This window comes from Mesoplodon bidens, assembly GCF_964165515.1.
Source record: "Mesoplodon bidens genome assembly, chromosome: 2".
In the NCBI taxonomy this organism is placed as follows: Eukaryota; Metazoa; Chordata; class Mammalia; order Artiodactyla; family Ziphiidae; genus Mesoplodon; species Mesoplodon bidens.
The window spans coordinates 168,228,507-168,256,091 of NC_138177.1; the positions used below are offsets into that span (position 1 = coordinate 168,228,507).

At 54.9% G+C, this 27,585-nt stretch overlaps 1 protein-coding gene across 1 annotated transcript in view; it reads left to right on the forward strand.

Moving 5' to 3' along the window:
- Positions 1-502: 502 nt before the first annotated feature.
- Positions 503-27,585, forward strand: part of MYOM3 (myomesin 3) — a gene marked incomplete at its 5' end in the record, with an annotated part of 45,586 nt that continues 18,503 nt past the window's right edge. Inside the window, 19 exons of the mRNA XM_081224899.1 lie at positions 503-663; positions 955-1,035; positions 1,758-1,917; positions 2,622-2,779; positions 6,422-6,517; positions 8,137-8,225; positions 9,939-9,983; positions 10,462-10,602; positions 12,101-12,262; positions 12,894-13,035; positions 13,973-14,172; positions 14,859-14,912; positions 15,297-15,424; positions 18,410-18,593; positions 21,117-21,291; positions 23,503-23,624; positions 24,022-24,209; positions 24,444-24,570; positions 25,675-25,853. Coding sequence (XP_081081025.1) covers positions 503-663; positions 955-1,035; positions 1,758-1,917; positions 2,622-2,779; positions 6,422-6,517; positions 8,137-8,225; positions 9,939-9,983; positions 10,462-10,602; positions 12,101-12,262; positions 12,894-13,035; positions 13,973-14,172; positions 14,859-14,912; positions 15,297-15,424; positions 18,410-18,593; positions 21,117-21,291; positions 23,503-23,624; positions 24,022-24,209; positions 24,444-24,570; positions 25,675-25,853 — 2,592 coding nt within the window. The remainder of the gene's footprint in view (positions 664-954; positions 1,036-1,757; positions 1,918-2,621; positions 2,780-6,421; positions 6,518-8,136; positions 8,226-9,938; positions 9,984-10,461; positions 10,603-12,100; positions 12,263-12,893; positions 13,036-13,972; positions 14,173-14,858; positions 14,913-15,296; positions 15,425-18,409; positions 18,594-21,116; positions 21,292-23,502; positions 23,625-24,021; positions 24,210-24,443; positions 24,571-25,674; positions 25,854-27,585) is intronic.

Below are 27,585 nucleotides of genomic sequence, written 5' to 3' on the forward strand. Positions count from 1 at the left end.
CCACCAGGAATCCTAGAGCTTCAGCATCAGAGGGCCCTCAGAGGCCTGGTGGTGACACCGCACCCCAGATCTGGGAAAGAATGTAGTGCAAGAACCCAGAGCTAGCTAGCTGGGGGTCCCCCACTCTCCTCACCTGCCTCTCCATGTCCTGGACATCAGAGCGCTCAATCCCTCACCGCCTGGGAAGCTGAGACCCGGAGAAGGGAGGGCCTTGCCCAGGTCATGTGGTGGGGCGGGGAGGGGGCAGGTGCCACTGGAAGCCAGGGGCCGCTGGGGCAGCACATGGAGTGGTGGACAAGCCAGGCTGAGAGCACAAAGCCTGCCTCTGTCACCTGGGGCGGGTCCCCCCCATCGGGCCTGAGCTCCCCTGTCTGCCCATGGGAGAGAGAACCCCTACCAGCAAACCTCCAGAGATGCTGGCGGACCCCACGGGGAAGGTGTGGGTGGACACCTGGTGGAGTGACCGTGTACCCTGGCTCGGCAGGTTGTCGCTCTTGCAGCCATGACTCTGCCTCAGAGCTCGGGAGGTATGGGGGAGCCCCGGGCACCCCAGGCCGTGGCGGTGCACAGGCTGGAGCACCGCCGGGAAGAAGAGCAGAAAGCGGAACAGAAGCACAGCCTGCAGATGGGCTCCTCCACGCGGAAACGGACCTTCCGCAGCAGGTGGGAGCCTCGGGGACCCGCCCCAGCCCCTGCCCTTCCCCCAGGGCCCTCGGTCTGACGGGGAGGCACAGCCCTGCTCTCTGGAGGCCCCAGTCTGCGGGGGGAGGCATAGCCTTGACCTCTGTGTACTTCAGTTTGAGGAGACAGGCACAGCCCTGCTTTCTGAGAGCGCGGTGTGAGCAACGAGGCACAGCTGTGCCTGCTAGCACCCTGAGGTAGGAAGATGGATTCCCCCAGCCAGACCCCCAGCCAAACCTGCAGGAGCCATGAACTCTCTTTTCCCGGAGGCAGCGAGGAAGAGTATCAGTTCAGCGCAGCAGACTACGCCCTCGCAGCAGCCCTGGCTCTGACGGCCTCCTCAGAGACATCGTGGTAAGTCAGGTGACCTTGCCAGAGAGCCCTGGGCTGGGAAGAGGTCATCCTGTCCAGTCCTCTGCCTCCCCACTGGGCTCCCACACTCAGCTTAAAGAACCTGCCCGAAGTTACACATCTAGAGTAAGCGGCTAGTCAGAGGTTTAAGCCCGGGCTGACTGACCACAAAGCCCAATGCACCACCCTCTGGATGAGCCCTCAGGCAGTAGTGAGGGAACATTCCCGAGGGAGAGGCTGGTGGGGGTCTGTACTTCACCTACCGGCTTCCATGGCGGGGAAGGAGGCCGGGGATGGGGAAAGGAGGAGCAAGGAAAGCAGCCCAAATTTTGGACACAAGGCCTGAGATGGGAAGGCCTCTGAGCCTGAGAGCATCAGGAGGCCTGGGTCCTGGTCCTGGCTGGCCTGGAGCAGGTTACCTAACCTCAGGTCCCTACCCTGTAGAATGGGGAGACTAAGACCTGTCCACCTGCTTGTAGTGAAAACAAGAAGAACAATGGTTTGTGAAAGAGCCTTACGAACTGTATCAATAATATTCATTACGCACCTTCTAAAAGCTGGACCCACTCAGGGTATTTTGGAGGCAAGAGAGGATTAAAAGTTGCCTTTGTCCTCAAGAAGCTTTAAGTGTGGCCTGCAGTGCTGGGCGTGGGGAAGGCAGGGCCGGGGCGTCCCCACATCACCACCCCCAGGGTCTCCACCCCTGATGGCCTCCGTCACCGCAGGGAGGCCCAGCTGAGGCGCCAGACCAGCACCGTGCAGCTGGAGGAGCGAGGGCAGAAGCGGGTGGGCTTCGGCAATGAGTGGGAGAAGACGGAGATCGCCTTCCTACGGACCCAGTGGCTGCTGCGCCAGAGGCGAGACCGGAAGGCGCTGAGATGGCGGGTGAGAGGGATGGGCTGGGGCCTCCAGGGCCCTGGAAACTGCGACCCATCACACGCCATCCAACTCGACCTACCCCCTTCTCGAGAAGAGCTGGACATCCCAGTGCCCCTACCCTCTAGCTGCGTGACCTTGGTCAAGCAATAATTCTAACTGAGCCTTGGTTTTCTCATCTGTAAAATGGGTGTGTGTGGTACCATTGCTTGGTGTCGAGGTGGGAAGTAAATGAGATCAGGCTGGTAAAGTTACTTTCCCAGTGCCTAGAACACAGAAGACCTTCAGGGAAGGCTACTCCTGACAAATGTCAGGGATCTGAAGCCACTTCCATACCCCCTCCCTGGGCAGGACAACAATAGCTGTAATACTTACATGGGTGTTATCAGTGCCTATGTTTTTCACATATTAACTCGTTTAATCCTCACTGCAACCCCACAGGAGGGTGGGGGAATATTATTATCATCCCCATTTTATAGATAAGGAAATGGAGGACTGGCCTATGGTCTCACAGCTAGTAAGTGGCAGCGTTTGGCCTTGACCCCACGCCCTGCCCTCTGTGGCACGCTGCCTCTCAGCCGCTGGGGTGGGGGGTGCTCTAGCCCATGTGGGCCCGACTCCAGAGCCTGGGTGTCGGGGGAAAGCTAACAGCAAAGACGGGGGAGAGGTGGTGCCCCGGCTCATAGAAGTCACAGGCCCCCTCCTGCCTCCAGACAGAGAAGAAGGTCCGGGAAGCCAAGGAGCTGAGGGAGCTGTGTTCTGGACGCGGGCCCTGGTTCTGGATCCCGCTGCGCTCCCACGCTGTCTGGGAGCACGCCACAGTCCTACTGACCTGCACCGTCCAGGCCTCGCCTCCACCCCAGGTCACCTGGTAAGCCCCCGGGGGGCAGGAGAGAAGGGGTCCTTGCCCTGCCCCCACGCTCTGGGCCTCTGGGGGTTCCCTGAGTGTGAGGTCCTTACACCCAACACCTCCCTTCCAGGGGCCCGGCCCCTCCGCTAGAAGTTCCTGCCGCCTTAGAAAAGCTGCAGACCCACAGACCCTAAGCTCTGCCCGCCCCAAACAGAGCAGCAGCTGCTGGGGAGGCTCAAGAGGGGTTATTCTTAGCTGCCTCCCAGCCAGCCTGGAGCTAGAAGTCTGGGCCGCCCGGGGAGCCAGCGCTTGTAAAAATATGATTCTGGTGGCATGTGAAGGCAGCTGCTCTGAGCTGGACATCTCTGGGGCTGCAGGAAGATGGGGGTAGGCAGGGAGGGCGGGGGCCCTGCAGTGAGAAGGAGCCCAGGCCTCGCGCTCTCTCTGCCAACGTGGTGTGTGGTCTCAACTATGCCTCTTAACCTCTCTGGTCCTGCCTCCATTTCCTGTTCTGTAAAATGGGTTGAAGACCTCCTGTCCGGCTTGCACGTGGTGAGGATTTAATGCCACGACAACGCGGAAGCCCTCAGAACTTGAAAGGTGCTGGGAAAGCAGGAGGTGCCATTCCTGGGAATGAACCCGTAACAGAACCACAGAGTCGAAGCCTCGCTGGCGAAGGCAGGCAGAGGCCGGAGCCTCCTGAATGCGCCTGGTGGAGGTGGGGGTGGAGAGTAGGAGAGAGTAGGAAAGTGATCCTTACAGTTGGTTTTTCTTTTTTTTTTTTCCTTAAAGCATATATAATGCCTCAGAAGTCAGAGAAAGAAAAAGAGCTTAGGCCAAGAGCAATCAAGAAAAGTGTTCTGAGGGAGGTGGCCTTGGGGCTGGTCATTGCCAGATGGCATTCATTCAAATTCCTTGGGGACCAAGGCAGTGCGGTAGGAAGACCGCTCCCAACAGCCAGCCTGGGCTAAGTGGGGGTCAGCTGCTCAGCTGGCCTGGCCTGGCAGCCAAGCCCTGCCCTGCCCTGGCACTGAGGCCCACATCTAAGCCATTCCATGGGTGCCCCTTGGGAGGGAGTCTTGTTTCCACCCTTGCCAGCAAGGTTGCCACAACCAGGAGCTGAACATTCCTTGTAAGTGGCAGAGGCCAAGGCCAGGCCCACCTCCAGCCAGAGGGACTCAGGTGGCCCCCGGGGCTCCTGGCTTTGGGATCTGGTTTCCCATCATCAATCACCTCCGGCAGGGCCACATATCCTCCTGGGATTGGCCTCCAGAGCTCTGCCCAGGCCCTGGTAGAGACCCAGCCCCCCGGTCAGCAGGAAGATGCTGGCTGCCCAGGCTTGTCAGGCGAGTCCATTCATTCACCAATTATTGAGCACTTCCTGAATTCAGGGGCAACTTCAGGGCGAGTTAGGCAAGGCCCAGGCTGGCTATGTTTATACTGCAGAAGTGGGTCCTGGCCACAATTCATTAATGTCAGAATCACTCTCCCAGGCCAAGTAGCCTTCAAAAGTAAAATCTCACACCAAAATATGGGGAATTCCCTGGTGGTCCAGTGGTTAGGACTCGGCGCTTTCACTGCCAGGGGCATAGTTTCGATCCCTGGTGGGGGAACTAAGATCCCACAAGCCACATGGCCAAAAAATTAAAAATTAAAAAAATAAAGGGGGGGAGGGGGTAAAAAACACCAGAATATGTAGGGGAAAAATAAACCTAGAAAAATAATAAAAATCTCACTCTTTTATGTGGGCCTCTCTGGGCCAGGCTCTAGGCTGGGTGCCTCGCCTTAGCTGTCTCACTTAATGCTGTTTTATGATTGGCTGCCATTCAGCCTCATCCTTCAAGGGCCTGCCGTACAGGCAGGAGACTGAAGCCCAGAGCGGGGCAAAATGAGACCTCAGGTCTCTGGCTGCCCAGGTTGTGCCCAGAGCTGCAGCTGCTGCTTTTTCTGGGAAAGGCAGAAAGCTGGCCAGGCCGAGTTGTCTGGAATGTTCCTGACAGCTGGCGGGTGGGGGGGCTGACCTTGGCCCCCAGGCCTGGGAGATGTGGAAAGATTGGGCACGCAGATTAGGCACCATCCTCCCCACAGGAGACTTAGTTGGGCTCCTTTCAGAAGAGGTCACAGCCTGGGGGCTGTGTAGTGGTGCGTGGGCACAGCACTGTTTGGTTGCCATGGAGACAAACGTGGGGGGGTCTGTCCAAGGAAGGTGATGTACTGAGGTTGGGGTGCCCTCTCTTGGCCAAGGCCTACTCTTTGAACTCAACCACCCCTGATCCTGTCTTTTCATGCAAAGTTCTCATGGACACAGAGGCCCAGAGAGGGGGACTGATTTGCCCAAGGTCACACAGCAAGCTAATTTTCACAGACATTCACTCGCCAGCCCCGACTCCTCAGGCCTCCAGAACATACTCCAGTGGGCTGTGGACAGACACAAGGCCACCTCATTGTCCAGTGCCTGTGGCAGAGAATGGCAGAGAAAACCAGACCCCAGAGTTCACAGGAAACAAAAGGAAGTATCCAGGGTATAGCAGGGCAGGGCGATCTGCGGGGCCATGCTCGGGAGTCACCTGGGAAATTTTAAAAATTACTGATACCCAGGTCCCATGCCCAGAAACTCTGATTTCATTGATCTGGGCTTCAGACTGGGCATGGAGATTTCTTTAAAGGCTTAAATAAGATAGATCTTTTTTCTCTTTCATGTAAATGTCTGATGTAGACAGGGTAGGGCTGCTATGGCAACTCCACCCACAGATTCCTCAGGGACGCAGGCCTGTTCCCTCACACTGCTTCAGGGCACAGGCCTTCCTGGTTCGAGATGCAGCCCTCATGGCCATATTCTTGCCGCAGAATGGAGGGAAAGATGATGGGAAAAGGGGTAAAGGATGTCATCAGAAGCTTGTACTTACTTTCTGCTGACAAGACTTAGTTTAGTCACATGGCCACACCTAGCAGAAAGAGAGGCTAAGAAACATGTTATATTTACTTTAGAATAAGAGGGAGAATGGTTACTGGAGAACAATGAGCAGTTTCTGGTGCAAATTCTCAAAGGCTTACGTTCGGACTCTGAGCATGGAGATTGTTAAAGCTTCCTCTAGTGATTTTAACAAGAACTGAGATCAAGAACTGCTGTCTTGGGGTTGACGAGAAGGTAGGGATGGGGAACTTTCCTTGGTACCCCCTTCAGAGAGGAAGGAAAAGCTGGGGCCTGGTCCTTGGGGGGTACCACTGGTAGGGGGAGGGGCAGATACCCCTAATTACAGCTCCCTCTTCTCACCCTCCAGAAGAGAATGAACACTTAAGCATCTACAGCAGGGGTTCCCAACCCCTGAACCATCCCCTTCCCCACCCCTCCCAGTCTGTGGAAAAATTGTCTTCCACGAAACCGGTCCCTGGTGCCAAAAAGGTTGGGGACCAGTGATATGTACAGCCTTCAAGCTTTACATATCTTATCCCATTTAATCATCACAACAACCCTACAAGGTCAGTGAAATTATTATTCCCATTTCACAGATGAGGAAAACTGAGGTTCAGAGCAGTGAAAGTGCTGCCCTGGGTCACACAGGTAAGCAGCACAAAGCCGAGGTTGGAATCCAGGTCTGAGAGGCTCAGGATCCTTCCCACATGGAATCACACTGCCTTCCACAAACCACTGTGTCTCTACAGGTACAAAAATGACATGCGAATTGATCTCCGCCTCTTCCCTGCTGGAAAGTACCGAATCACCAATAACTATGGGCTGCTGACACTGGAGATTAGGAGGTAGGACCATGAGCCCTAGAGACCCACGGCCCCCAGTCCTAGCACTACCACGACCAGAGCAATGAGTCCAGACCCTCCCTCGGAGCTATGAACCAAGTCAGCCTCGTCTTCAGAAGTATCTGGGGTGCTTGTTAAAGTACTGATTTGTGGGATGAATATGCCCCTTTTGCCCCCAGAGAGTCAGATTAAATAGGTCTGGAGTGGGGCCCAGGCATTTGTATTTAACAGACACCCCCATGTGATTCTAAAGCCTTGGAATACACGGTGAGAAATCTGGACTCAGAGGCTAGCAGCAAGGACTGAATGAATGCTGAGCTAGGCATGCGGGGACAGCTCGTTGCTGGAGGAGAGAAAACACACATATACACACACACACACACAAAAGGGGAAGCAGCTGGAAGGAGAGAGGTAGGTAGGCCTTTCAGGAGGTGGTGAGTCTTAAGCATGGTTTTAAAAGAAGAGGCAGGATGTATGGAGGGAGAATATGAGCACAATCTGCCCCAAAGCGTGCATTATGCGTATGAGCTGCCAGGTGTTGAATTCCTCCGGGTGCTAAGCCCTGTGCTTGCTGCTTTACACGTATGGTTGATAATGCCCACCACCATTCTCAACAATGCAGGGAAGCATTGTTCTGTCCGTGTTACAGATGAGAAAACTGAGGCTCTGAAAGATTAAGTGTCTTGCGCAGCCTGTACAGGGCAGGGCCTGGGTTTGAGTCAGTTCTCTCCATCTGGGTTCTTTCCAATACACCAAACCCTCCACCTCAAGCAACTCGGGCTTCAGAGACACAAATATGAACAGGACCCTCGAGAAGCAAAGTGAGGCTACATGGACATAAATACCTGACCATCCAAGGCTACAAAGAGAGGTGCCCCGTGGCCTGCACAGTCAGGGAGAGCATGCAGGGCTGGGCAGCCTGGAGGGACACATGGAACCGGCCCTTGAAACGAGAGGGATTCCTGCCCCGAGCAGCCAGGGGCGGTGAGGGGGCACCAAGGGGCCTCTCTGCTTGCTGATGGGGCTGGATGTGTGACTTGTGTCCTACCATCTACCCTCTTTGTCACCATGGTGCCCTGGGATGGAGCTGGCCCAAGCTTCCACTGGGAACAAGACAAGGCTGCCCTGGCTGGTGGTGAAAACCAGGCCGACGGTTGAGAGCCCCTGGGCATCCGGCCCAGTTCTGGCACAGACTGGCAGTGTACCTGGGGCAACTCTGGCTCCAGGGTTCTGCTCTGGAGGTGTTGATAGGGCCAGAGGCCGTGCCTGGGGGAGGGCTCGTCACCTCGGTTGAATTCCAGTTGCTCTGGGACTCTGGACAAGTCACTTAGCTTAAGTGTTCTGATAACAATCATATTTTCAAAGCACTTTCACCTGAGATGACTTAGGCTGCTGTTACGTCCCGAGATTTTCAGAGGAGGACTTGGAGGCGTGGAGAGGGACAGTGGCAGCCCAAAGGCCCCCAGCTTCTCAGAGGCAGGCCCTGACCTAGAGCCTAAAGTCCTCCCCCAGGCCTTCCTGTTAACCCCCGCCTTCCCCCCACAACCCACCTGCACGGGGACTTGAGTTTCCCATGGAGCTCAGCCATCTCGGAGGGGAACATCTCCCTCCCTCCTTTTCAGATGCACCATTGAGGATGCAGCCACCTACACAGTGATGGTCAAGAACGCCTACGGCCAGGCCTCCTCCTTCGCCAAAGTCCTTGTCCGCAGTGAGTCCGGCCGTCACCAACAGGCCAGAAAGCCCACAGCAAACCCCAGATGAGCAGATGAGGACATGAGTCTGCGTCAGACTCGGGGAGGGACCCCCAGCCCAGGGGTATTTGGTCTGGGATCAGGTGACCAGGGCAGCCACCGGGATTCCCGCTCCCTGGGGCCTTCAGAGCAAGTGAGAGTCTCCGCCCTCAGACTGTACAACCTACATCCCTGTTCAAGGGGACCCCACCTGCCTGTCCCCAAAGAGTATGCTCATCCCACGGAGCTGGGCTTGGGTCCAGATCCAGCTCAGGGCCTCTGGGAGGGCGGTCTGGCTACCAGCGGTCCTCAGGGGCAAAGGCCGAGTCCTACCAGGTCCCCTCCTGACCCCCACTGCCCCTTTTGGCTTCCGGTGCATATTCCCCAGTTGGCTCAGGTCCCTCCTGGAGGGACACATGAGGCAGAGGAGACACTCAGGACTCTGCCGGGCCCCCGTCCACATGCTGCCTCTGGCGCTGACTGGCCGTGTGAGCCTGGCTGCCATCTCACTTACTGACCTCCCCACCTGCAAAGGGGGAATCCTACCGCCTTCCTCAGATACTCCTGTGGATTAAATGAGATGGTTTAGGTAAAACTTGGCTGGATCAGGCTCTTGGGGGAAGGCTAACCCTCCCTCCCCCGACCCCATGGCCAGGGCCGAGCCCAGCCCAGAAGGCCACACCTTTGAGCCCAAGGCTTTGCCCTCAGGGCCCTGAGAGAGAAGCTTCACGTGTGTTGGTTCATGCAAACACACACACACACACACACACACACACACACACACACACTGAGCAGCAGACAGGCCGGAGTCTAGTCCCCACCTCCCAGCCTCTCATCGGACCTTCTTAAACTGTCCTTCACAGCCTCTCCACCCCTCTGCCCTGTTCCCCAAATCACTCTTGGTAGGCAGCTATCCCCGCTGCCAGGCCAGGCTCTCTGGGTGGAATCTGAGCCGTCCCTATAGGCAGTGCCCAGAGTCAATTGCAAGGTCAGGCATCGGGCCCTTGGCCCCTGCCTTCCTCTGTCCGCCCATCCTTCCCATCATTTCATCCACATCCCCATCCCTCCTCCATCAAGGCCATCCCAGGGACCAGTGTCATGTCCTGGCTTCAGGCTGCTGGGGTGCTCGCTAGGTGATTATGCCTCAGTTTCCTCATTTGTATGAGAGAATAATAATGACAGCAACAGACAAGGCTGCTGTGGATTAAACGAGTTAATAAGCGGCACGTGGTACACGCTATGTGAATAAAAACTGTTCTCACTATCCCCTGGTGCTCCGTGTCCACACCACCTTGGACTTCACCCTGAAGCCTCCCGGAGGCTCTCTTAGCGCTGCCCTGGACCCACCAGAAATCCCAGTCTGACCAGGCTCCACCTGTAGGACTGTGATTCTGGCGGTGGATTTGGGTAAAGGAAGGAAACCACCGTTTATTGAGCACTGACTGTATGCCAGGCCCCTGCTGAGGGCTTTGTTCATGTGAACTCATGTATTCAGAACCCCACCACCACCACCATCAGGGAGGAATCAGGAAGGAACTGAGGCACAGAAAGGCTAGGGAACTTTCCCCAAGCTGAAGGGGGAGCCACTGCCAGATCAGGATTCAAACCCGTGACCAAAGGCCATGCCTCCAAAATCCAGTAGGAACGTGGGCTCTGAGCCTTCTCCAACTCCATTTGCTCTGGATTTTCAGCTTACCTGGGGAAGGATGCTGGCTTCGATTCAGAGATCTTTAAAAGTAAGGAGGCTGGGGGAAGGATGGGCCTTCAGGGAGGAGGGTGTCTGGGGCTCCTCATCAGGGCCCCCAACAGTCCCCTTTAGAATATAGCCATCCGCTGCCCACAAAGGGATGTCCACGTGTGGTTTGCCTATAAACTGTTAATACCTGTAGACTGGTTTCTGGGGTCCCTAGGCACCCCAGAGCTGCCTCCAGCTGCTGCACTCTCAGTGGCCAAAACTGAACGAGAAAGGCAAATCCAAAAAGACAAACCAGTATTTGCCATTTCAGCTCATCTGGTCCCCTCTAGAGAAATCCCTTCCCCACCCCTGGCCCCCAGGATCAGGCCCCCTCTTCTCCTTGTTAATACCACCTGCAAAGCTGTGAATCCTGACCCGAGGAGTGGGGACACCCCAGAAGGGTCCCCACTTGCATCTAAGCCCCAGGCTAGGCTGGCAGCCTCAGAAGACTTCTGCCCTAAATTTCTGTTCCCACCCAGGACTGATGTTTGGCCGCAACGTGGAATTCACATCGGTGCTGAAACCGGTCTTCGCCCGTGAGAAGGAATCCTTCTCCCTGTCCTGCCTATTTTCTGAAGATGTATTAGACGCCGAGCAGAACATCCAGTGGTTCCGAGATGGTGAGGACCCCTAGTCCTGGCCCCTAACCTGCAGAGGCAGAGGTGGAAGCCAGAGAGGGACTAGAGCCCTGGCTCCATCCCCACCCCTGGGACCCCCGGTGGAGAGAGGAACTCAGCTATGCCCGCCCCCTAACTGGTACAAGCTGGGCGATGGGTGCCGATGAGGTAGACGGAAGCAGAGCACAGCCAGGTGGGTTCAGATCAAGTCACCCTGCAAAGTGTCACCGAGCGCCCGTGGTACCAGGCCCTGTGCTGGGTGCCGGGGCAGGGTTAGGAACAGACATGCATGAGCTCAAGGGGCTCTCCATCCGGGAGGAAGCAGGAAGCCAAAACACAATTGCACACGGCCCGTTGAGAGCCTGTGGCTGGCCAGGCACCAGCCCAGCCCTTTACATCTATGCGCTTGACATCAGCACCCTAGGGGTAGGTGATGACATTTGAAGCAACAAGAACAGAGACCAAGGCCAGGAGCAGGTCATCCTGAGGAGGGTCAGGGCAGGTTGTGACAATTGCCTCGGGCTTTTCAGAGTCAGGGTTGTAGCTGCAGGTACATAACTGCTACTCGTGAGCTCGAAGATGCGGGGGGTGGGGGGTCATGGGCCAGGGCTGGGGAAGGCCGGTCAGCCAGGGAGGAGAGGAAGAGCTGGACCTCCTGCCCCATTCGTGACCAGGCCTGCAGCCAAGGGCCAGGAGCACAGCCCCCTGACACCCCAGAGCTTGAGCCTAGGGAAGCTGCCCCTGCTGGGGGCTGGAGTGGAGGAGTGGAAAAGCCACGAACCCTGAGAAACAGCTGCGATAACAGGCCAAGAGGTTTCCCGAACCTGCAGGTCTTCCAGAACAGAGGTGCTGACAGGAGGGAGGGGCCTTTGCGTGGCACGAAGAGCAGGATGGTGCAACAGCAGGACCGCAGGGCGAGGCCCTGGAGCCCCAGAGCCCCTTCCCCTTCCCCTCACTAAGGTCCCGCCTGCCCAGTCCCCACCCACCTCACTGACACCCCAACTTTTTCAGTCAGTCCCCTACCCCTTTCCTGAGTCCCCATCCCCCCCAACAGGCCCCCCTCCCTCCATTAAGCTCACACCCCCTGCCCACCGAGCCCCACCTCCTTTCTCGAGCCCCCAGCATCCCAAAGAGCCCCTGACCCTCACACAGGGCCCCATCTCTCTTGTTCCCACTTCTTCACAGGGCCTCCGACTCCTTACTGAGCCGCTCACCCAGCCGCTGACCACTTCCCTGAGCCCTCATTACCTCACTGAAGCCCCAGCCCCTTCCCTGGGCCCGACCCTGCCACCCCCCGCCCGCCTCAAGCCTTCTGCAGAGGAGAGTTCAGAGGCCACCTTGGCAGAGTCTTGGAGGTCACCACCCCCTCCCCAACTGCCCAGCAGAGCCTCAGGCTCTAGCCAGGCCAAGCTCACCTCTGCCTAGACCCCCAGAGCATCTGTGGGTTCCCAGGTGAGGCCCAGATTCCCCACGAGCTCACCCTGGACCCCTCCCTCTGCAGGGAGGCTGCTGAAGTCCTCCAGTCGCCGGCAGATCCTCTACGCAGACCGCCAGGCGTCCCTGAAGGTGTCCTGCGCCTACAAGGAGGACGAGGGTCTCTACGCGGTCCAGGTGCCCTCGCCCTTTGGGCTCCGGGAGCAGAGCGCCTATGTGTTTGTGAGAGGTGAGGGCGGCGAGGGGCCGGGGCTCTGCCTTGACGGATGTGCTGCGGGACATTTGGGCGAGTCCCTGCTCCTCGAGGCCTCGGTTTCCATGCTATATATCGGGGGTGCTGGGGTAGAGTCTCTCTAAGAATCCCTGTGCATCCCATGACCCTCCAAAGGGACACAGCCTGAGAGTCTCAGACGCGGAGACAGCTGGAGAGGGAGGGCTGATCGTGGGCTGGGATCATTCTAGTCCTGGTTGATTTCTGTCTCCTGGCTTGGCCACTTCACTAGCTGGGTGATTTTGGGTAATTCACTTCTCCTCTATGAGACTCAGTTTTCCCACCTGCAAGATGCGGGGTTGCGCCGGGACTCAGAGATTAATTATGCCAGTTGTTCAGGTGTGTGGCGTAGAATGGGCCCCTAATAAACGGTACTCCTACCCCCTACCCCCTACCCCCAGATGCTGTTGTTTGAAAGGAAGAGGCTGTTATTCAGGTCCTGCTCCTCGAGATCAAACTGAGCCCCTGGGGGGTGGTGAATGAGAAGAGGATGAGGGGTGAGAATGGGAGGGGGTCTGTCGCCAAGTGGACATTGACTGGAAGAGCCTCCCCCCACTCTCTTCCCACCCCCGCCCACCCCGGGCTTCAGATGCTGCAGCTGAGAAGCCCGGGGCTCCAGGGTCCCCCCTGAATGTTCGATGCCTGAACGTGAACAGGGACTGCCTCATCCTGATGTGGACCCCGCCCAGCGACACCCGTGGCCACCCCATCACCAGCTACTCCATTGAGCTGTGAGTCGGTCTCTTCTTCAGTGGCAGAGCCCATGGGGGTAGATGGCTCTGTGAGGGTAAGCGTGGGGGCCACAGGAAAGAGGGACCCCCATGCCTGTCCTTGGAACAGGGCAGGAGGTAAATGTGTTATTTAGGGGCAATAGAAGGGTGTCCGCCCCTGGAGTCAGCCGCTGCCCTCTAGACCCTTTACAGCAGGAGCTGCCACTGGGAGGGGCAAACATCAGTGCTTGAAACCTGAGCACATGTGGATGCTGTCCTCCCTGAGTGACGGAGACAGAGTAGCACTGACGCGGAAGGGAGGGGGCACACCAGGAAAGGGAAGGCCTAGAACATCCCACCTCCTCCACCTGCCGCCGGCTCCGAGGCCCTAGCTGGAGGTAACCCAATCCAGCCACTCGAATCCTTACAGCAATACCTATCTAAGGGGGAGGGGGACTCTCTAGTGCCCCATTCTACAGATGAGGAAACTGAGGTACACGGCCCCATCCAGCCAGTACTGAGGACAGTGGCACCCAGCGGGGTGCAGAGACCCCAGACTCCGAGGGTCACTCTGGAAGGCACTCCGACAGGGAGCGGACAGCCCTCTGGGGAAAGGCTAACTCACCCACTCACAAGCCACGTGACCTTGGGCAAGTCATCTCACTCTCTAAACGCGGATCCCATCAGGATGAAACGAGATAACAGGTATGGAGGGACACAGCACAGCTCCAGGCACACAGGAAAGCTCCATGAAAGGCACTAGCTATTTTGATTAGCATCGTGCTTGGTGGAGGATGGTGAGAAGGCCTCCTGGGGCCCGAGGTTGGAGCCAGGCTTTTAAATGGAGAGAGATGAGCTGGGCCGGCAGCCCAGGGCGGGGGAAGGGCCCTGGAAGAGGCTCACACTGGGAAGATGTGACTCATGGGCAGGGGCTGCAGCCGGGGCCTCTCTCCCACAGGTGCCAGGGCGAGTCCGAACAATGGGTGCCCTGCCACCAGGCCCCCGGCGGGACCTGTCGGTACCCAATCCAAGGCCTCATCGAGGGCCAGAGCTATCGGTTCCGGGTGAGAGCCATCAGCAGAGCGGGCAGCAGCATCCCCTCCAAGGCTTCAGAACCGGTTGCCATGGGCGACCCTGAGGAAGCCCGGAAGAAGACAGGTGGGCACAGAGGCCCTGCAGGGACATTCCAGAGCATCAGTCAGGGCATACTCAGGACTGCCTCACGCAGGAGACAGGCGCACAGCCCCCATGCCAAGCCCTGATGCAGGAGGGGAGACACAGCCCAGCCCTCAGGAGCCCCTAACCTGATGGAGGAGACACAGTGCTGTCCTTAGCAACCCCTAGCTGGAGGGGGAAGGTACAGCTCGTCTGATGGAAGAAACACAAACCTGTCCACACAAGATGCTAATCTGGGGTAAAACCACAGCACCCTCTTCAGATGCCCTTAATCTGAAGGAGGAAAACCGTCCTGCCTCAGAAGCCCCCAGCCTGGACGGCGGGGGGACACAGCCCTCTCAGCTCTGAGGAGTCAGCCTGATTTGGGTTTGCTGTGTCCTAGGGATCTGACCCCATCACTTCTCTCTGTCCCTCTTTGTCCCGAGAGAACAGAGTATCTTTGGGGTCCAAGAGCAGCAGTGCTGCACTTTGGACCCCTGAGATCGCTGGGGCCCAGATGGACCTGCTTGAGGACACACAGTGAGGGGCCGGAAGGCCAGGACCGGGAGCGGGGGGGGAATCAGCACCCAGAGTGGGGCAGGCCCTTCCCTGTCGCCTGCTGAGCCCGCCCACCACACACACCCTGCACCCCTTAGCTCTCCCCTAACATGTTCCCTTCTCCCCACTAGAGATCCCCTTTGATACAGGAAAAACGATCACGGTCAGTACAGATGATTCTGAAGGTATGTGTGAACCTCCTGACACTTTGCCTCAAGACTCCAGCCCCCTTTGCGGTTCTGGAAACTCTGGGCCACAAACTGAACCCAGAGGCAGAAGCTGTCATGTGCAGGGTGAGGGGAGGCGAGCGCGGGTAGGATCCAGGCTGAGGGGCCAGGCTCTCTGGTGGGCAACTGCGCCCCTCGCGGAGGAAGTAGACGTCGGGGAAAGTCCCGGCAGGATGTGGGGAGACCTGGGTTCTGGCCCTGGCTCTGCCCGGCCTTGCTGGGTGACTGGAGCAAGTTCCTGCCCCTCTCTGGGCCCCAGTTCCCTCCTCAATGAAGTGAGGGGCTGAGATCTGGGGTCTCCGACGGCCCACACAACTCCCCCCTGGATGGCTCTGATTCCAGACTTCGTGACCATCCCCTCGCCCCCAACCAATGTCCACGCCAGCGAGATCCGCGAGGCCTATGTGGTTCTGGGCTGGGAGAAGCCAAGACCCCCGGGCAAAGCCCCACTGACGTACTTCCTGGAGAAGGTATGGAGACCCCAAGGGCCCCAACCCCAGGCCGGCCTGAGAAACAGAAGCGCTGTGTTACCAGGACGTTGGGGGGGGTTGTTCAGGGAGGTGCTGGGAGACCCCGGCAGTGTCCCCTGGGGAGGCCTGAAGAGAAGAGAATTTCCTGCCTGGAAGGCTTGAGCATAGCCCTGCACAGAGGCAGGGGGGTGGATTAAATGACCTTTCGAGGTTACCTCCAGCCCTGAGAGGCCAGTTACTGATGGCAGTTCCGGAAGCTGTTCACAGAAATACACAAAATTAAGAGACACAGACAATAACAACAGTAGGTCCACCATGTCCTGCGTACACCCACACCCCAAGTCTGTCTGGAACCTGGTCACACATTGGGTCAAACACCTAACCTTGGCCAGGGCCAGGATGGGAGGGAAGCCAGGATGGTGCCCACCTGCCAGGGTCATTGACGGACAGCACATACAGGACATGGGGGGTGGAGGTGGGTAGCACCAGGAGGTGGTTCTCCCTGGGGGCAGAGTAGGGGCCGGAGGCTGGGGAGGGGGGCAGCTCATGTGAAATGGATTTCACAGTGGAGGGGAGGCATCGTGGCAGAGTAAAAAACAGCCTGGTGTTAAGGTCCATTCCATTCCTGACTTCTGCTGTGTGAGCTACTTTGCTAAGTTCTCTGAGCCTCAGTTTCCTTCAGCATAGAATGGAGACCCTACCCTGTGAGGATGAAATAAAAGCAGCACATAGCCAGGGCCTGCAGCCCTGGGACTGTAAACCCTTCCCAAGGAGGTGCTCTTGCCTCTGAACCCCTCAAAGGAAGACACCAGGTTTACCTCCTCATTCCTCGCTGGGTCCAGCACGGTGCCTGGCACATGGCAGGTGGACAGTACAGGTTTAGTGAATCAAGGAATAAAAATGTTCCAGGGAGGGCTTCCCTGGTGGCGCAGTGGTTGAGGGTCCGCCTGCCGATGCAGGGGACACGGGTTCGTGCCCCGGTCTGAGAAGATCCCACATGCCGCGGAGCGGCTGGGCCCGTGAGCCATGGCTGCTGGGCCTGCGCGTCCGGAGCCTGTGCTCCGCAACGGGAGAGGCCACAACAGTGAGAGGCCCGCGTACCGCAAAAAAAAAAAAAATTCCAGGGAAGAGTCTGTGGCTCTCGTTGTCCAGATGGGCCTCTCTGCACATTCACAGGTGATCCTATTTCTCTGACATGGGAAAGCTATGGATAATGGAGGATTTGTTTTGTGAGACTATGGAGTATAATGGTTAAGACCTTGGAGTCAGACTGCCTGGGTTCTAATCTTGTCTCTGCTACTTACTAGCTGTGTGACCTTGGGCAAGAAATTTAACCTCTCTGTGCCTCAGTTTCTTCTTCCATAAAATAGATATAATAATTGTACATCTTATAGAGTTGATATGAGAATCAAATTAACTAAAGCACGTCAAGACTTAGAACAAACTTGGCACACAGTGGGTGCTCAGCCATGTTCCTTGGTTTTTGTAGCGATTTCTTAGCCTACCTGGGTTCTAGGCTACTGACAGCCAGGTGGGCCTTGGGAGGGAAAAGCACAGAGAGGGCAGGGTCAGTGGGTCCCCCCAGGGCTTCTAGGTTTTAACTCTCACACCCAGACTCAGCAGGTGGCCTCTGGGTGCCTTATTAACCTGCATCACCCTCGGCTCTTCACCCTCTATCTACCCAGAGACACAGGATTTATAGCTGCCTTTGGGGCCCCTGATGCTGTGTAGAATGATCAGGTTTGGGGGTACCCACACCTGAGCTTAAATACCAAATATGCCAGCTATTAGATGCGTGACTTTTGGCCAAGTTACCAAAACTTCCTGAACCTGAATTTCCCCATTGGTGGGGAAATTAACCCTTACTTTGCAGAGTTATTGTGAGAATTCATCCATTTACTCATGTATTCATCCCACAAACATAGACTGAGCACCTCTCATGCGTCAGTACTGTTCTCAGTGGTGGATAAAACAGACGAACTCCTGCCTCCAGAGCTGAGATTGGAGTAGGGGGTGGGGGATGGATGACAAAGAAGATGAATCCGAAAAGTATTTGGCACATTTGCTAATGTAGGAGCTTAGGAGAAAGACAGACAGCATGGAGGGGATTCGGAGTGTTGAGGGAGGGGCTGCTGACCTTTCATATGGGGGGCGGTGCTGGGGAGGCCACCCTGAGAAGGTGAGTTTTGAGTAAAGACCCAAAGGAAATGAGGGGCAAACCAGAGATTTCTGGGGGAAGAACATTCCAAGAAAAGAGACCAGCAACTGCAAAGGCCCAGAGGCAGGGATTGGGCCTGTGGCACCGTCAAGGAACAGCAGGGGGACACAGAGCCTGGCGAGTGGGCAAAGGGGGGCATGGAATGTGGCCAGACAGGTGGCAGGAGTCAAGCCATGGAGAATTTCGCTCTGAGGGAGATGTGGGGCTTGGCAGGGTTCTGGGCAGACACTGATGTGATCTGACTTGTAAAAGGATGCCTCTGCCTGTCATTTGGAGAAAAGACTGAAGGGAGTTCAAGGTAGAAACAGGCAGACCAGTTAGGAGGCTATTGAGATAAATGAGGTGAGAGACGATGGTGGCTTGGATCAAGGTTGTAGAGGAGAGCATGAGGGTGATCAGCCATGGTTGGACTCTGGATAAATTTTGAAGGTAGAGCCAACTGGGTTTGTTGACAGAGCATCTTCGGGGGATGAGAAAGAAATGAGAGAAAGAGTCCAGGATAGCTCCCAGGGTTCTGGCCTGAGCAGTTGAAAGGACGAGTGCCACTAACTAACTCGATGTGGGCTGCATTGGCAGGGGGGCAAGTTCCAGGGTCAGTTCTGTTGAATGTGAGATGCTCGATGGGCATCCAGGTAGAGACGTCACGGAGGCAGGTGGATCCAGAGTTCAGGTGTTGAGGGGCAGCCTGGGCCGAGGATAGAAGTAGTGAGAGCACATGTGGGAAGGCAACCACTTCACCAAAGGCAAGTTTCTCTCCCTTGTCACAGTCGGTCATAGGTAGTGGCGCCTGGGAGGCCATCAACTCAGAAACGCCTGTGAAATCCCCGAGATTCGCCCTTTTGGATCTGGAGAAAGGGAAGTCGTATGTCTTCAGAGTGCGAGCGGTAAACCAGTACGGCATGAGCGATCCCTCGGAACCCAGCGAGCCCATCGCCTTGAGGGGGAAGCCAGGTACCTGTGTGATGCAGGAGATGGGGCCAGGCCAGGCCAGGCTGTCAGCCTCCAGGGCTCGGGACCCCATGGCTGCCGGGACAGAGCCGTGCCCATTTCTCTGTCCTTGACCACTTCTACCTATCACAAAGCTGAAAAGCAACATGATCACAGGCCTGTAAAGTTTTAGACCATCAAGAATTATTGATACATTTCTCTGGGCAGGAGGCTCTTGAAAGTATAGACATTTTTTCTAGATCAACAATTCACAGGTTGCAGGATCCAGCCAGGTCCAGCACAGGATCTGAGTGTGACCAAGTGGTCCCTCAGTTCTAAACGTCTCCAACCAGGGCCTGACCCCACCTTGTGCAGCCAGGAGTGAGCCCCTGGGCAGGCCTCCGGCCCTCTCCCTGGTCCCACCCCAAGCTCCGCCTCACCAGGTGGGACCCCTCTCATCTGCAGCACAGCGTGGGCCTGGGCAGGTCATTTCTGAGCTGCGAACCTTGGTGTCCTCACCTGCCAAACCCATTGTTCTGAAGGCCTGGTAATCGCCCCCACCTGTGGCTCCTTCCTGAGTCTCCCAGCGGCAGCTCCACACTGGTCCTGACTTCCCGGGGTTCCCTCTCTCCTCTCAGGCCTCTGGATTCTGATAAGATCAGAAGGTTCCCTGCAGCTGCCATCACCAATTAGTCCTTTAAGGAACCCAGCTGTAGCACTGCCCATCTGAGAAGAGCCTGATATGCTGCAAGGCCTGTTTGGGGAAGATTTCAAAGTCCTAGATTTGTACTGTTTCAATAATGTAGAAAAAAGAAATATATATATATATATATATATATATTCATAGTAAGTATAAATAGGTTGGTGGGCAAATAGAGTTTTTCTTTAATTCTGGTCTGGTTAACATTTAGTCTTGACTCAGGGGCCTGGCCAATGACTGGTTTGTGATTGGATGTGGGCAGTCTCTGGACCACAAGGCAGCCTTAGGGCAAGGTTCTGGTACAGTTCGGAGAAGTAAAGGAGGGGAAAAGAAGAGAGAGGAGGGGAGGAGAGGAAAAAAGAAAAGGCATTTACTTGTATGATGAAAGCGAAGTTATTGTACAAAAATGGGAAAATACAAAAGAAGCGAGAGAGAGAGAAAGAGGAAGGGAAGGAGGGAGGGAGGGAAGAGAATTCCCTCCACCCCAGGATCCCGCTGACCAACGGTAACCAGTGTGAACATCTAGGTTCTTGGGCCTCTGGCCTTTGACGCCTGCACGCTAGTGCATCTTTCTGAAAGTCCAATCAAACCACGTGTAGAGCTTTGCATTCTACCTTTTACAATTAACATTATACCACAAACATATCCTCAGGTCTTGAAATCATGATTTTAGTGTGTGAGTACTACTCCATACATGGATGCCCTCAGCTCAAGTTCTTGCCTACGGGTAGAATCAGGTCTCTTGGACACATGGGGCCCCTGAGTGCCCTCCTCCTACCCTCTCCCGCCACCCAGCCTTCATCCACTCTCACACTGTCTTCAACCGGAGAGGCTGAAGTTGCTGACAGGAACTTCCTGAGCCCAGGACCCCAAGTCTGTTTCTCAATACTTCCCCTGGGCCAAATGCAGAGCCTGGCTCAGAGTAGGCACTCAGTAGTTACTGGACTTATGTTGGATTGATGCTGAGTTCAGCCTTTGCCTGTTGACTTTGAGGCACCACCAGAACACAAGGAGAGGTGTCCAGGGAAAAATGGAAGATGAGGCTCTAGAATTCAGGAGAGAGAGCAGGCCTGGAGGTAAAGCCTGGGGAGTCACCTGCAGAGAGGTGAGGGTTGAAGACATGGGAATAGGTGGACACTTGAGATGAGACAAGAGGGGAAAAATGGAGCAAGTCAAGGAACAGACACTTGGAGGAGTCCCACATATGGGGACAAAAGAAAGAGGGGGAGCCACAAAAGGATGTGTAAGGAGTTTGAGAAGGAAAAAGAGAACTAGGAAGGTCCTGTATCTGACATCCATCCATCCATCCTTTCATCCATCTATCCATCTATTCATCCATCTATCCATCCATTAGTCTATTGATCCATTCATCCATCCATCCATCTGTCCATCCATCCATTCTTCCATCCATCCATCCATCCAAATCTGTCCATTTAACACACCATGGCAGACCCTACCTCAAGGAGCATAGACTCAGGGAGCCATGAAAGTTAAAGTTTCAAGGGAAATAAAATGAAGTTTCCTAGAGGTCAAAGATAAGGCTGAGGAAAATTGTCAAATCTGGTGACTTCTAAGAGAGAGAGAGCGACAGTAAAGATTAATGAATGGGGATTTTAGTGAGGAAGCGGAGGTGTTTGGAGGTAAGATGACAGAAGGCTTTCAGAATACAAGAGTCTGGAGGACACCTCTGGGACTAGGAAAGAGCTGCCCAAAGCCCCAGGGCATGTCTGCAACGCACATGCCCCCCTTGATTGCCATGTGCGCACCTCCCCGCCTCCCCCACACGCCTCCCCCTCCCCAGCCATGTAACTCAGCATCTTCACTCAGTCCACACTTCTGATTTTTAGCCACTCTCCCTCCTCCAACTCAAGTTCAAGCTTTCCGAGACACACAGACCTCTGTCTCCCTGACCTGGGATCCTGTGAAAGACAGCCCAGAGCTCCTGGGTTATTACATCTACTCCCGGGAGGCAGGATCATCCGAGTGGAAAACAGTTAACAACAAACCCATCCAGGGCAACAGGTGAGTTTGCCCCCACCCCCTTCCTGCACTAGGGCAGGGCCGTACTAATAATGAAGCCTGCCATTCATGGTACAGTTGGGTGTTGGGCACTGTTCTAAGTTCTTTTCATATATTAGGTCATTTAGTTCTGGCTGCAATCCTATGAACTTAGGACTATTATTTCTTTTTTATTTTTATTTATTTATTTATTTTTTGCGGTACACGGACCTCTCATTGTTGTGGCCTCTCCCGTTGCGGAGCACAGGCTCCGGACGTGCAGGCTCAGCAGCCATGGCTCACGGGGCTAGCCGCTCCGCGGCATGTGGGATCTTCCCGGACCGGGGCACGAACCTGTGTCCCCTGCATCGGCAGGTGGACTCTCAACCACTGCGCCACCAGGGAAGCCCCGTATTAGTTCTATTATCATTGCACAGATGAAGAAACCGAGGCACAGAGCAGTTAAGGAGTTTGCCAAAGCTTAGCTAGTAAGTGGAGTTTGCCGAAGCTCACTTAGCTAGTAAGTGGACTTGACCCAGACAGCCTCTTTTTCGGCAAGCACTCACTAGGAGCACGCTGTTTGCAGGTAGTGGTGACTGGCTAGGTCTTGTCTTTCCAGGAACTTAGAGACAGAGAGGCAGAGAGTGCAGCCAGGGCGGCTGGGGTTCAGGCTCCACACCCGCTCCTCCCTCACCGGGCACCCCTGCACAGAGACTCGCCCTCTCTGAACCCGGCTCAGACTCCTGTACTTTTGCCTATCTCACTTGCACTCCCCTCTGAGTCTCCCTCCTCACTCGGTGGCCCTGGTCCTTGCAGGCAGAAGCCTCGAGGCTTCTGGACTCATGACTTCTCTCCGTTTTGAGGCTCTGTCGGGGCAGGGGCTCAGGTAGGGACACCCACCCCCCTTCCCTTTCCATCAGACAACCGGCTGGGCCCTGAGCACACCTGTGGGCTCCCCTTACCCTGGGCTGCGAGCCCCAAGATGATCTCACCCAGAAAAGGGGACAGAACCTGGTGCCCCTCTGGCACATGGTGCCTCACGGTCACTCATGCTTTGTCACTGCTAAAGTTCTCCAGTTGGAGAATAATCGGGTTTGGGACAAATGAGCTTTGAGTCCAGGTTACCCCTAGGATGACATCTCTCCCCTGACTTGCATTCAGATGTGCGTCCCTGAAGGGGAGGACAGGGGCTGAGGGAGAGTCATGTGATGAAAGTGGCATGTCAGAAGAACGTGTCACACATGGGGCGTGGCGTGGTCCTCTGGTACATCCAGAGACCTCGTCACATGTGTGCATGTCATCGGTTACATGTGTCAGGGCTGGGAAGAGGCTAAACACTGCTGCCCAGGAGTGCTGCCTGGGGTGATGGTGTGAAGGGAGCTCAGCTGGGACGTAGGGTCTGGTCCACCACCGTTCCATGAGCTCCTTAGAACCTGGCTCACAGGAGATGCTCAAAAAAGACCTGAATGAATGAATACTGAACAGGCAGGCGTTGCGCTGGGATTCGGGAGACCGGGGCTCGGTCCAGGTCGTGTTCCTAACTGGCTCTGTGCTCTTGGCTCACTCCACTCCTTCTGGGGGAGCCCTTCCCTACCTGTAAAATGAAGAGACTGGATGGTTTGATCCATAAAGGCCCCTCTGACATTCCAACATTCAACTCCTCGGGGTCAACTGGCCAAGGGAAGCTCCCTGTGGAACAAGATTTGCTACAGGAAAATGTTTATAAGTGAAAAGGGAAAAAAATGTTCACAGTTTGGGTCTTATCAAGAAGAGACAGGATGGGAGGACATTTTTCTCTAAGCCAGAGTGTCCTTGTATGTCTCTGGCTGATTATTCAGAGGTCTTTAAAAGGACTCTGTGCTTTAGTCACAGCATCCGTACAGATAAGAAGAGCCATTTGTTGTGTTTCCAGGATGAGGCCCAAAGTCCTAGAGATGTACCAAGTTGCTCAGTTTAGGGGTTGGCTACCTGGGCCTTCAACTGGTAACTTTCCCAGAGTATTCGCATCTTAATGATGGGCTCTGGAAGCTACATCCTTTAAAACCTTAAGGACCTCATCCTCCAGGGGACAGGCATCACTCTGGGGGCAGGGGCAAGGTCTTTAGGCAAGAACTGAGGCCTCAAATCCTACCATGCTGGTGGCCACTTATCCCCACAAAGTTGTTCTAGAAAGTTCAGGAATGTCTCCATGCTGCTGGTTTGGCCTTTCCTGAAGGCTGTACATTTCTCTCCCAGGTTTACAGTTCCCGGGCTGAGGACAGGGAAGGAGTATGAGTTTTGTATCAGGTCAGTCAGCGAGGCTGGAGTTGGGGAGAGCTCAGCTGTCACTGAACCCATCAAGGTCAAGCAGGCTCTGGGTAAGTCCAAGGGGCAGGTGCAGCCTGCACACCTCTGGGGACAGACCTGGGCTGAGCAGAGAGCAGGGGGCTTCTCGACCACCACTTGGAGGGTCCAACTCCAGAGGCCATGGGGCAGAAGCCTTCTCAGGGGATCTGTTGCTGACCCCGACCACCCCTTCCTTTGGGGAGGAAGTAGCAATGGCCTGAGGCCATGGGGTGAAGTCTGGCCAGCTCGGAGGCCCAGGTGCCCTGCACATAGCTGAGTCAGCATTACCAATGGACGCTACTGGCTAAGTCCGTGCCCCAGAGCAGTGTGGGCACCCACTGGGGGAGGCTCGCTGCCTCCCTCGGGCCCCACTGCCCAGTCCGGCTGCCCCTCGGGAGCAGTGGCCCTCACCCCCTTGCCTCCCCGTAGCTACACCATCTGCTCCATATGACTTCGCCCTCCTGAACTGTGGGGAAAATTATATGGTCATTGGGTGGAAACCCCCTAAGCGGCGTGGAGGGGGCAAGATCCTGGGCTACTTCCTAGACCAACACGACTCAGAGCAACTGAACTGGCACTCGGTCAACCAGCAGCCCATCCCCACCCAGATGTGCAAGGTGAGGCTGGAATGCGGCCACTGGCCGGGTGTCCTGATTTGTGTGGGTGGAGAGTGGGGGTCAGGGTTGGAGGTCCTAAGGCTGAGAGAGGCCTCAGGTTTGGTGCCTCGATAATCCAGCTGATTGCCAAGTGCAGACCAATCTTATGTGAAGCTCCTATAGACCTCCTGCTGTGAACCTCGTCCCCTGTCTCCCCAGCCTCAGCCTTCACGGTCTGTGTTTTTCCTCTTCAAGGTCAGTGACCTTCATGAAGGCCACTTCTATGAGTTCCGGGCCCGGGCAGTAAACTGGGCTGGTGTTGGAGAGCTGTCGGCACCCAGCAGCCTGTTTGAGTGCAAAAAGTGGACGATGCCTCAGCCAGGTGAGCGGCTGGGAGGTGCCAAAGCCCAGCACCTGCCCTCCCCTCCCCTCCCCCAAACTAACAAACAAGATGACCGCTACCGCCGGGCTCGCTGTGCATTCAAGCTTGCTCTGTTGCTCCCAAACCCCAGACCCCTGCCCCCTGTAACCTCTGACACAGTCTTAGCTCTGCCAAGTCAAGAGCCCTGACCTTGGCCATTGACTGGCCCTGTACCCACATCCAAATTATCCTCTAGCTCAACACCCCATCTAAGCTCCGATTCTCAACACAGACCAATGTCAAACCCCAAAGGCACACTGCTAGGTGATCAACTCGTCCCAGTTTGCCCAGGACTTTCCCAGTATTACCACCGCAAGTCCTGTGTCCCAATCCTGGACAAACAGGGCGGGTTGGTCACCCTCTGCACCACTCCCGCAGTGCCATCAGCCTTCTCACAAACTAGCCCTTCATCTCCCCCTTAGGAAGGAGGGATGACAACCTTCCATCCTTCTGTTCAGCTCAGTTCTGTTTTCAGCACAAAACCTTTACCTGAATGGCAGATAATCACTATGTGATAAACAACTGATATCTGTTGGGTACTTACTATGTATTGACACTTTGCATAAGTTATGTCATTAATGCTCACGACAGCACTATTTTATAAGAACTATTATTATCCCCATTTTACCGACGAGGAGATAGGAACATAGAGGCTAAGTAACTTGCCCAGAGTCCCCATAGCCTGAAAAAGGGTGTTCGCTGGGACATGAACCCCGGTGATCTGACTCTGGAGTCCACACCCTGAGCTTCTACATTAAACACTGAAGTGGCAAAGAGGTTAGAAAGATTAATGCTGTCTGGGACAGGGCTGGGGAGGGTCAAGGATGTTTCCCAGAGGAAGTGATACTGAGCACACTTTGAAGAGTTAACTCTAGTTCAGACACAGACCAAGCTTTGCCATGAAGCCAAGGCCGGCCAGGTCCCCACCATGTCCAGAGCAGGCACTTCCAGGCCTGGCTGGGACTGAAAGATTGATAAGCTTGCTGACTCGCCACCCGCCCACTGGCTGACTGGCTGGCTGGCCATTTGGCTATCCATCTCCTTCTCTACCCTGTCTTCCCCCAGGACCCCCGTATGGCGTGCGGGTGTTTGAAGTGCGGGCCACTTCCCTGATGCTGACGTGGGAGCCCCCACTGTACCAAGGGGCCGGACCGGTCACGGGCTACTGCATCAGTGTCCAGGAGGAAGGCTCTGAGCAATGGAAGCCGGTCACTCCAGGCCCCATCTCTGGCACCCACCTGAGGGTGAGTCCCTGCCCCTTCATCCTCTGACCCACCCTAAGCCTTCCCTGCCACAGGATATGGCAGGACTATGGAACGCCAAAGCTGGAATGACCCTCAGAGATCACTGCCCTCACTTAATGGCAGCAGAGGACCAGAGAGGGGGAGTGGCTTAGCCAGGGTCACACAGCGAGTCGGTAGTAGGTCTGGCCGGCAGTTGGTCTTAACCTGCTCCATGCTGCGCAGACTCCCCCTTAAAACCTCACTTATAATCAGCAAGGTATATTAGCATTTGGATATGCACATCCCTTGAGCTAGGAATTCTGCTTCTGGGATTGAACTGTAGAGAAATAATTAGTCAAGTGTGCAAAGACCTAAGGACAGTGATGCTCGCTGTAGCGTTGTTTATAAAGGCAAAATTTGGAAACAGCTTAAATGGCCATCAGTAGAGGGTTTGCTTAAATAAATCACAATGTATCCTTAATGTGGACTCAGTGTCAGGGAGCGTAAAGGCTACAGTAGCTGAAGGAGTGGCAATACTATAAAGAATGAGGTAGAGCTAAAAAAATAAAAAATAAAAATTGAAAAATTGAAAAGAAAAGAATGAGGTAGAACTATGTGTATGTTGTGACATAAAAACATATCCACCATATGTGGCTAAGAAGAAAAATGCACAATACAGAGCAGGATACGTATATGTTAGATAACATTTAGAACATGTATATCATATTGTATATTAATGAACATGGAGGCATATATGCGTTTCTTAATTTAAATGAGAAGCAAACTCTAAACTCTTTGGATAAATAAGAAATCTAGCAGAATCATTGGTTTTATTCACCTGCGGTGGTTGTTTTCACTGGCACTCGTGTAGAAGGGGAAGCGCAAACAATGCTTTCCTGGCATAACAAAGACAACTCACACATATTTGTCATGTCAGAAAACAAAGGTGTCCGTTGAAGCATTCTTAGCAGACACAAATTACTAACAGACAATCCATCAGGATCACAGACTTCACAGCATCCATCTCTGAAGCCAGCATGTCTCAGAGGCCTTCTTTGTTTAAGGAAAGTTTGTAAGGAAAGTTCTGTGATGTGTATTAGATTTCATCTTCTGCAGCTCTAGGGAGAGAGGGAGTATTTTCTCCACCTCATTTTCCTGAGGCATCTTTCACCAGCAGGCAGGAGGGTGTGTGGGTTTCAAGACCACACGTTAGCACTCTGTTAGCACCAAGAGGAAAGAAAGCAGGCTTGAGAGGCCCAAAACAATGTGGAAAGAAGATACTAACAAGCAGAATATGGCACATGTCACGTTTCTGCGTGGTTTACGTGCATCTGCAAGTCTAAATGGATTTTTACAAAATTGTCAATTCTGGTCATCTCTGGGAATGGGGCTGCCAGGAGAGCCTTACCCCTTCATTTTATATTCTTTTCTATTGCTTTAATATTTCCTCCAACAAACATAAATTTCTTTCATAATCAGAAAAAAATAAAAATATTTCCTTTTGAAACAATAACATTAAGGCTATCTAAGACCAGATGAAGAAGGGCTTCCCTGGTGGCGCAGTGGTTGAGAGTCCGCCTGCCAATGCAGGGGACATGGGTTCGAGCCCTGGTCTGAGAAGATCCCACATGCTGTGGAGCAACTAGGCCCGGGAGCCATAACTACTGAGCCTGCGCGTCTGGAGCCTGTGCTCCGCAACAAGAGAGGCTGCGACAGTGAGAGGCCCGCGCACCGCGATGAAGAGTGGCCCCTG